Source organism: Caenorhabditis briggsae, assembly GCF_000004555.2.
Source record: "Caenorhabditis briggsae complete genome, chrV, whole genome shotgun sequence".
Taxonomy (NCBI): Eukaryota; Metazoa; Nematoda; class Chromadorea; order Rhabditida; family Rhabditidae; genus Caenorhabditis; species Caenorhabditis briggsae.
Genome location: NC_013488.2, coordinates 2,296,519 through 2,306,760, shown reverse-complemented (window position 1 = coordinate 2,306,760; position 10,242 = coordinate 2,296,519). Strand labels below are relative to the sequence as shown.

The 10,242-nt window shown below is 37.7% G+C and overlaps 2 protein-coding genes across 2 annotated transcripts; both read left to right on the top strand.

Moving 5' to 3' along the window:
- Window positions 1–921: 921 nt before the first annotated feature.
- Window positions 922–4,030, top strand: CBG24582 (the record flags this gene model as incomplete). The annotated part of the gene is made up of 7 exons (XM_002647192.1): window positions 922–1,074; window positions 1,119–1,781; window positions 1,891–1,953; window positions 2,941–3,096; window positions 3,181–3,384; window positions 3,765–3,884; window positions 3,935–4,030. The coding sequence occupies 7 exons, from the start codon at window positions 922–924 to the stop codon at window positions 4,028–4,030; spliced, it is 1,455 nt and encodes a 484-aa protein (XP_002647238.1).
- Window positions 4,031–4,459: 429 nt separating this feature from the next.
- Window positions 4,460–8,373, top strand: CBG24581 (the record flags this gene model as incomplete). The annotated part of the gene is made up of 8 exons (XM_045236698.1): window positions 4,460–4,612; window positions 4,653–4,767; window positions 5,476–5,845; window positions 6,824–6,886; window positions 6,929–7,055; window positions 7,118–7,321; window positions 7,367–7,486; window positions 8,290–8,373. 8 exons carry the CDS (start codon window positions 4,460–4,462, stop codon window positions 8,371–8,373), a joined length of 1,236 nt encoding a protein of 411 aa, XP_045091369.1.
- Window positions 8,374–10,242: the final 1,869 nt, after the last annotated feature.

Genomic DNA, 10,242 nt, shown 5'->3' with positions numbered 1-10,242 from the left:
GAGCGCGATTGAAAGCACACACAAAACAGCGTTCCAATTTGGGACAGTTCGACCCTTTACCAGTTCGAACTTGTAACAGTTCGATTCTGTCCGCGTTCTGTTCTGGTAAGTGTACGAAAAAAGGACTGTTCTGAATTGAATCAGTTCGATTCTAGGTCTGTTCGATTTTGAAAACGTTCGAATTCGTCGTACCCCCAGATTTTCAGGTGTCACTTTTTTTAATCCGACAATAACGCTACAGGAAAATAAGCGTTGGTCTCGAAGCGAAAGCTTACCTGCATTTCGTCGGAAAAAAAACGCGGGAAACAATTATTTTTGAAAAAGTTCCGGAAAAATCACTGAGTTCGTTAAACCAATTATTTAGCGGTTCAATTTGGAGCCTTCACGTCGAGACCAACGCTAACTTTACTGTAGTATACGGTATTTGAATTTGAGCGCATTTACAAGACTTCGCAGCTTATAATGATGAAAAAAATCGTCAAGAAAAATAAGTATTTTCTTTTTAGGACCCGAGCAAAACAATCAATAAATCTTCTGACCTGATAAGGAAAACAACATGTGTGTTATCAGTTTATACATTGTAGGCAACACTAAGTTGCCGTTTTGCCACAGTTTTTGTTTTTGGTTTTCCGCCATAAATTTGCATTTATCAAGCTTTTTCTTCGGTAATTCAACTAATTTTTTCACAAATTCTAGAAAAATTGCATTTTTTAGGTGTTCTTTTTCAAATTCCCCCCAAAAAATTGCCCACATTTCAATGGAGCGCGCTTGCATTTTTCACTTTTAATCAACGTATTTTTCGCGTTTTTCACTAAAAAACAAGCTCAAAGTCAACAAATGACGACATATTTCGATTTCACAATAATCTAGAATTTTTTCTCTTCAATTTGATACCAAAACCATCGATTTTTCAGGTCAAAAATGGGTTGTTCACCAACCACATTCATTTTGGTCGCGCTTTTCGGCTCGAGTTCATGGATGGGAACGAACAGTGTGTGGATGCAGCTACCGCTGCTGACTTCGGAATTGCCAGAGCACTGGAATTTGCCCAGTTATTTAGCGGGAGTGGTGCAGGTGAGGCAAAAGGCTGAAAATTTAAAAAAAAGTGAAAAATTCAGATCGCTTGCATCGTTCCCCTGATCTACACTATCCTTCACAAAGGTGTCAAATCCTTCACCATCCCAACACCTCCACTGATCATTGCTCTTCTCTCCCTCGCCTGTTGTTGCCAACTCGGCCTCGCATTCTTCTGGAACAACTACTCCAATGTGTTCGGCGCCGCCCGTTCATGGCCTCTCTACTCTCTACTCTTCGGTCTAGCGATAGTAAACGCCATGTCGAATGTGCTCTTTATGCCATTTATGGCACAATTTCATCCGGCCTATTTGAACGCCTACTTTGTTGGAATGGGTCTGAGCTCTCTGATGCCCAGTTTGCTCTCTCTTGCTCAAGGAACATCGAAATTCAAGTGTGATGATGATGGTGTCGCGGAGAGATTTCCTCCGAATTTCTCCGTTTCCATTTTCTTTTTCATCATTTTCACATTCACCTGCGTTGCACTAGCCGCTTTCATCATTCTCTACCGATCCGGAGCTCATACGCACGCTGAGAATTCTAGAAAAAATAGGAAAGAGCCAAATGAGGGAACGCCGCTGAAGAAGAGTCAGAAGACGTCGCCAGAAGACATTGATGATGATGATGAAACGCCAATAAATTTGCACGAGACGGGCGCGACAGCCATCGATGCGATTGTGTCGGAATTAGATGAATCGTATCGCGAGGTTCGTCTAGACAGAGTGCACAAAATTTTCCATAGAAAAAAAAAAGAAAAAAGCGAGCTAGACTAATAAAATTAGCGACCAAAATGAGATTTTCTTTCGGAAATTCCAGGTGGTTCCGCAAAATTCGGTGTCGAAAAATGAAAAACTGGAAGAAGAAACCGATGAAAATGAGGTAAAAACCGCAGGAATATTAGGAATTCCGCTCGATTTTTCAGAAGAAATCGTATTTCCCCACCACAAAATCGCGAAAAATTGGTGAAAAATTGGCAAAAATTTCAACAATGCCGAAAAAAGTAATTCCGCTCGACACCCGAAAGAAAATTTTTCGTGTGCGCCTTTGACAGAGTACGGTACGTCAAAGGCGCATGCGAAAAGTTTCCTAGCGGGTTTCGAGTGGAATTACTTTTTTCGGCGTTTCGAAGTTTGTTTTTGTCAATTTTTGCGAGTTTTATGAAGTGGGATTTCTAATTGAAAATCGGTGAAAATCTGAGTTTTTCGAAATTTGGAAAATCAAAATTTCCCAAAACTTCGAACGTTTTGAAAATCGAAATATTCCGAAATTACGAAAGTTGAAAAATCTAAATTTTCCGAAAGTTCTAACTTTTGAAAATCGGAATTTTCTGAAATTCCGAGTTTTTTAAAATCGCAATTTTTCGAAAATTTCGGACATTTGAAAATCGGAATTTTCGGAAATTCGAATTTTTGATAATCGGTGTTTTCAGAATTTCAGAATTTTTGAAAATCGCAATTTTTTCTTCAGAATATTTCGATTTTCAAAAGTTCGAAGTTTCGTGAAATTGTTTTTTTCGGGAAACATTTTTTTAAACGAAATTTGAAAAATCTAAAATTTCCGAAGTTTTGAAAATCACAATTTCCCGAAATTCCGAAATTTAAAAAATCTGAATTTTCTGAAATTTCGAACTTTTTAAAATTGCAATTTTTTTTGAAAATTTCGGACATTTGAAAATCGCAATTTTCGGAATTTCGAATTTTTGAAAATCGGAATTTTCCGGAATTTCGAAAATCGAAGATTTCCGAAATTCGAGAAAATTCCGATAAAGCCATTCCAAACATCCCTGGGTGAAAAGATACACCGTCACAATTCAAATATCAAAATGTTCAAAAATGGACATCCGGACACAACGACACACATTTTTAGCGCTCCTCGATATGCCACGACACGGAACTGCACCAAATCGACTATATCACTGGCGTCAAATTCACTTTCCTTCTATTCACAACAGCGCTTGTGAATGCGCAAATGAATGGAATCATTACGAGTGTACAGAGCTATGCGGCTCTTCCTTATTCACAGGTAAACAAATTTCTGTGTAAATTATCGATTTCCAGAAATTTTTAATTTTCCCGCCGAAAATCTCCAAAACATTTTCATTTCCAGGCCACCTATCACTTCGCTGTCACTCTATCCAACGTCGTCTCGCCACTCTCATCGTTCCTTCCATTCTTCGTCAGCGTTCGAAGTATTCCGGTGCTCGCCGTGCTCACCGCGTGCAGTTCGGCGATGACCGCGTTCATTGTCTACCTGGCGGCACTGTCGCCGAATTTGATTTTCGGTTCGGTGGCGATTGGAAGCGCTCTTTCGGTGAGATTTTTGAGTTTATGGGGTTATTCAGGGAGTCGGCAAAAAAGGAAAAAACTCCGCGAAAACTCGGAGAGTGTTCCAATCTGGCTGAAACATTGGAGAAAACTGGAGAAAACTATAGGAAACATTTTGCCAAAGTTTGGGGTCAAAATATCGACTTTGAAAATTTGGCTGGAATTTCAGACAAGAACGGAATTTCGAGAACATTATTTTTTTTCATGTCCCCCCACTTTTAAACAAAAAACGGAATGTCTGTCAAATGTCAGTTAAAAAGTGATGAAATTTCCACTTTTTTTACTGAAATTTTGCGAATTTCGGACGCGTCGCGTCGCGGTCGCCAGCTGACTAAATGGCGAATTTGAACTGATTTTCTCTTTCAGATCGGCGGCTCTCTAATCGCTGCCGGCCTCCACTCGTACCTTCGCGTCGTGTTCGCCTCACTACTCCGAGAAGGACATCAGAGTGAATCGAGGCTGTTCTGGTGTGGAGTTTTTATTCAGGTGAGACACTTTTCTTCCTTTCCCACACACCGACTTTCTCTTCTTTTCAGATCGGCTCATTCGTCGGCTCGGCCGTCATGTTCCCACTGGTCAACATTGCCCATTTGTTCACTTCTGCGCCACAATGCCGACCGATTATTTCCTAATCAAATTTATTTTTTTATTATTATTAATCATTTTCTGTAGATTTGAAAAAGGAAAAGAGATTTTTAATTTATTTTTTCCCATTTAGGTTGTTGATTTTTTGAGCTTTTACCATGTCTTTTTACCTCAGCCCCCCCCCCCCCTTAATGTGCCTTTAATAATTGTACTATGTAATATAAAACCCAAAAAACCTGTTATAAAATGAAAATATAATCCGTAATCGTGTCTGTTTTGCATCATATTTTTTCCTGTTTCCCCCATTTCGTTCAATTTTTACTCTTATCAATTTTTTCTTCTTTTTCCCATCATACTTATCGATCTCTGCACCTAAATTTCCGAATTAGTCTACGTTTTCTAATTTTGACAATTTTTTTGTCTAAAATTAGAGATTTTTAGACAAACTCGCCCTATTGACAATCTATAGCCTAGGTATGAAAATCTCGCTGCTAACCTTCGCCCTGGTGGCAATTTTCGGCTCCAGCTCATGGATCGGAACGAATAGTGTCTGGATGGAGTTGTCTTTGCTGACGGCGAAACTTCCAGAAGGATGGAATCTGCCGAGCTACTTGTCGGCTATTGTTCAGGTGTGGAAGAGGAGTTTCCTAGGCCATATGAAATGTTCAGATCGCGTGTTTGGGACCACTTATCTATTCAATTATTCTTAAAGGGATCAAAGTTTCTATTCCAACTGTGCCATTGATTTTTGTCTTTATGATATTGGCATGTTGTTGTCAGTTAGGTGAGTTGCAATTGCGCTCCACTGATAATTTCAACAGAAAAAATTTAATTCTGCCTAGCAAGTGAATTCGAACGTTTTGAACAGCAGAGCGCGGTTGCGTCGCGAAGATTTTTAAAAGTTGAAATTTTTGATTTTTTCACAAAAATCTATTGAAAAAAACTCGAAAAATTGAGAAGCGCCGATGGCCGTGGCTGAAGGTCCCACAGCGACAGCTTCCGTAATCTGAAAATTTTTGCGGAATTATCGATTTTCGTTGCATTTTCAGTCAATTTCTCACTGTCAAAAATGTTCATTTTCCGACTTTTTCGGGGAAATTTAACAGAAAAATCGGCGAAAATCAGTAAAAAAACAAGAAAAAATTGAAAAAAATCACTTTATTTTTAATTTGTCGTTGTGGGACCTTCGACCAAAAACGGTGTGTTTTTTGTTAAGGAGAGCGCGATTGCTAGGCGTTAATATTTTAAAAATTGAAATTTCTCCTTTTTTCAACTTTTTTCTTTTTTTTCATCGCCAAACTTTTGAACGAACGATAGCTTGAAACACTCAAAAATATGTAGATATTTTGCAAAAATTGTTTTAAAAATCCGAAAAAATAAAAATTTTCAGAAACTTTCGTTTAACGAAAAATTATACAATTCTATCTCATGCAAACGCGCTCCGCCGAACAAGTTCGAATTTCAAACTTTTCTCAATAGAACGCATTTTCAGGACTATGCTTCTTCTGGTCCGACACCAGCTACATCTTCGGCGCCGTCCGTTCTTGGCCTCTCTACCTTCTCCTATTCGGTTTAGCCATCGTCGATGCGATATCTAGTGTACTATTCCTCCCATTTATGGCGAAATTTCATCCGGCTTTTCTAAATGCATATTTTGTTGGAATGGGTTTAAGTGCACTGATTCCAAGTCTCTTATCTCTTATCCAAGGGACATCGAACTATTGGTGTGATGGGAATAAGGTGCCTCACTATGATCCACCAAGGTTCTCGGTTTCCGTATTTTTTCTTATCAACTTCTTCTTCACTTGTGCTGCACTTGGAGCATTTGTGATTCTGTACAAGACGGGGGCACATAAGAATTCGTAAGTGTAGCTTTTTTTGTTTTCTTTTTTTTTGCACTTGAAAGAAGAGCCACCTATCTTTGAGCCAATTTTTCTCAATTCCTATGAGAGGTATCAAAAATGTGTCAACTGATAAAACATTGCTGATATTATGATAAATAGGATTTCAGTTGAAAATTTTTTGAAATCTAATACAGGAACCGAGATAAATCAGCTCAAAGTTGATACAGTATACACTCTAATGGGGCCACACTCCTTATGCGTGTATTTTGAGCGCAATTATCTCGGTTCATATGACAGATAGCAAAAATCTGTTAACTAAGAAATTTTGATGATATTATGATAAGCATTTTATCAGTTGACCACTTTTTGCTATCTCCCGAAAAAAGCAAGATAATTGAGATCTAAGTGTACGTAATGCGAGCTTCTATTAGAGCATTAACGGTATCAACTTTGAGCTGATTTTTCTCATTTCTTGTGAATGATATCAAGAATCGATCAATTGATAAAAATTGCTGATATTATGATGAACAAGTTTCCAGTGAAACATTGTTTGATCTCTCTTACAGGAACCGAGATAAATTGACTCAAAGTTGAAACCGTATTTGCTCTAATGAAGCCAACCATATGTATACGGTAGGCTGCGTAGGCTTTGAGTTCAATTATCTCCGTTCCTATGAGAGATATCAGAAATTTTTCAACTGATAAAATGTAGCTAATATTATGATAAATAGTTTATCATTTGAAAAATTTTCGATATCTCTCATATGAACCGAGAAAAGTCAGCTCAAAGTTGGCTACCGTAAATGCGCTGATAGAAGCCCACCCAAAACCTTATCTTTGAGATAAGTTATCTCGGTTCCTGTAAAAGATATCAAACAATTTCCAACTGATTAAATATTGCTGATATTATGATAAACATTTTATCTGTTAAAAATTTTTTGATATCTCTTATGGGAACCCAGATAATTGGCTTAAAGTTAGGAGCCTAGATTTCAGAACAAAAGTGGTTCCTGATACACTTGACACTCCAGCCGAATCAGTGGAAAAGGAGGAAAGCAGGTAACAACATCAAAATTTAGGATTCCAACCTATAAATTTCAGTTTTCAGGAGACTAGTGCTTCTGGAGCCCGTCTAGCATTCTTACTAATTGCCACTGCTTTGGTGAATGCGCAAATGAATGGAATAGTGACTAGTGTTCAAAGTTATGCAACGTTGGTTTACTCACAGGTAGGACATCTGGATATCTGGACACACAGAAAACCACAAAAAATCTTTTTTATTAATTTTAGAACACCTATCACTATGCAGTAACGCTCGCCAATGTGGTCTCGCCATTAGCGTCATGGCTCCAATTCTTTTTGAAAATTCAAAGTATTCCATTTCTAGCAGCCCTCACTTTATGCTCATCGTTTTGTACTGGAGTTATAGTCTACTTGGCAGCACTGTCACCGAATTGGATATTTGGATCGGAAGCTGTAGGCAGTGCTATATCTGTAAGCTTCAAATTCTAGATAATTCAATATGTTGTGGAATTTCAGATAGCGAGTTCACTGATTGCTGCAGGATTACACTCATATTTGAGAGTCATGTTTGCGGCGTTGCTACGAGAAGGGAATCATAAAGAGTCGAGGTTGTTCTGGTGTGGAGCATTTATTCAGGTACATTCAAAAATTCAGATTTCAAAATTTCCTGAATTGTGAAATTCATTTCAAACCTGAAATTACGAAATTTTGAAAATCGAAAACTTGGAAGTTGAATTTCAATAATTTGGAAATTCAGAAAATTTAGAATTTGGAAAGTTTAGAATACCAGAATATCAAAAAAAAAATTAAATATTAAAGGTGGGGGAGACATGAAAAAAAAAATGTTCTCGAAATTCCTTTCAAATATGTCCCTTGAGGAGTTGAACTTGTGGGAGCGAGGATTGAGGGTGCGGCGCCGCTACCGACTGAACTTTGCGGACAAAGAGAAACCGGCCGCCCGATTGCATACATAAAGGCGAGGACGACAGCTGTACGCAGAGTGACATTAAGCGTCGTTACGGTAGAATGCATACTCTGGCCACAGAAATCCCCCGTAAAATCTCCTGTCTCCCCACCTTTAAAAAATTCTAAAATTCAAAATTCGGAAAATCAGATAATGTGGAACTTTCAGACAATACAGAAAGTCAGAAAATTTTTAAAAATTCGAAAAGTCCGATTTGATTCATGGAATTAAAAGAAAAATGAAAAAAAAAACGAAAAAAATTCTGAATTTCTGAAACCTGAAAATCTGGAAATCTGAAAATCTGACATTCTGACATTCCGAGATTTTCACATTCCGAGGTTCTGAGATTCTGACGTTCTGAGATTCTGAGATTCTGAGATTCTGTGAATTTAATATTCTGTGATTCTGAGGAAATGAGATTCTGAAATTTAGAAATTCAGAAATGTTCAAAAAATGCCAAAATTTAGAATTTCAGATTGGCTCCTTCACTGGCTCTGCAATAATGTTCCCTCTGGTTAATGTCTGGAAACTCTTCCGTTCTGCTCCATCCTGTCGGTAACCCTTTTTCGCTGGTATCCCCCCTTGAATCTCAACCCAAATACCCACATCATCCACCTATTTAACCCCAATCAGTTTCACTTTTCTAATGTATTGGGTATTGTAATGTATGTGTACGTCCCCTTTTTTTTCGTTCACCGACACCATTGACATGTAAATAAGACGATGAAGTGAAACACCCATTTTTTTGGCATTCTGCCCTCCGGCCTTCGATTTCTTAGCAAGTTTTTGGTCATACCTGGAGACAAAGAAAGTTAAATCACAGTTTTTTTAGAAGTTGAGATTTCAAAGAATCTGAAATTTGAGTGACTAAGAAACATCCCTTTGTCTCTCTGTCCAGCATAACCTTCAAAAATCGCCAAATGATCTGATAGCATTCAAAAAAACTTGATACCTTCTTTTTTTGCAAAAAAAATCGTATTCAGTTCAGCTAACACCTATTGGTAAAAGCTGAAAAACAGTTTTTGCCTTTTGTCGATGATTTCCGCTAGAAGGTCAAGCATCAAAGAAGCATGGCGTACGGCAAGGAATCAACAATTAGGTGGCGCATACATATTAAAGCATACATATTAAGGGAAGATCATGTTTGGAAGATGTAGAATTTTGAAAACAGTGGATCAAGAATATGGTACAAACCTGGGATAGAAGGAAAAAAGGGAAGAAAGGTAATTGCCACCTTTGAGGTCAATTATCTCGATTCCTGTCGAAGGTATCGAAAAGTGGTCAACTGGTAAATTTTTTATCATAATATCACCAATATTTTATCAGTGGGCGGCTTTTTGATATCTCTTGGGTACCGAGATAATTAAGCTCAAAGTGAATACATAGGGTGGGCTTCATATGAGTAACCCGCGGTATCAACTTTGAGCCAATTTATCTCCGTTTTTTAAGAGATATCAAAAAGTAGTCAACTGATAAAATAGTATTAATATTATGGTTAATAGTTTATCAGTTGACAGATTCTTGATATCTCTTATAGGAACCAAGATAATTGATCATAAAGTGCAGGTATACGGTGGACTTTATTAGAGCAGATATGGTATCAACTTTGAGCTCAATTATCTCGATTTCTGTGAAAGATATCAAAAAGTGACTAACTAACAAAATGTTTATCATAGTATCAGAAGTATTTTATCAGTTGAACATTTTTTGAAACCTCTTACAGAAACCGAGATAAATAAGGTCAAAGTTGACGCCACTGTAGCTCAGCCGGTTGTGGTGCGGAACCTCGATCGGTAAGCCCACAAATTCAACTCCTCAGAGGGCATTGCAAAAAAATTGCAAAAATCATAAGACACAAAAAAACAGATTCAAATCTGTCACACACTTTTTCATACCCTCAATATTTCAACCCATTCATATTTGCAAAAAGCCTGAATCTCTCAAAACAAGGAACAAAAAAAAAGAAATCACAGCCGAACAATTTTACAGCCAAAATCGATAAAGATCAGTGTCCTCGGTAGGGGGATTTCCCCTCTTTTAATTTTTCCTGCGCAAACGAAAGGAACAGGATTTTTTGTCAAGAAAGCGGAAGGGTTTTTTTGCCATCATTCAGAAGGTGAACATGGCAGAAAAACATAAAGATAACGGCAGGTTTATTTGGAAAAAAAATAAGGAAAGGAAAATGAGAGAGGAGAAGGAGAGAGTTACGTAATAGTGGGAATATGAAGGGGTACCAAAAAAACTGCGTAAAAATGATGATCGCATAACAGACTTTCCCTTTTTAAAAAGAATTTATTGAGAATTTATGTGTTGAGAATGAAATGTTGTTAAGAAATCTTGAATCTGAAATATTGAAAGTTTCCAGATTCTTATTTTCTATGTCAACTGAAAGCATAGTTGCAAACGGGCCGGCCCGGGCAGATGGCGG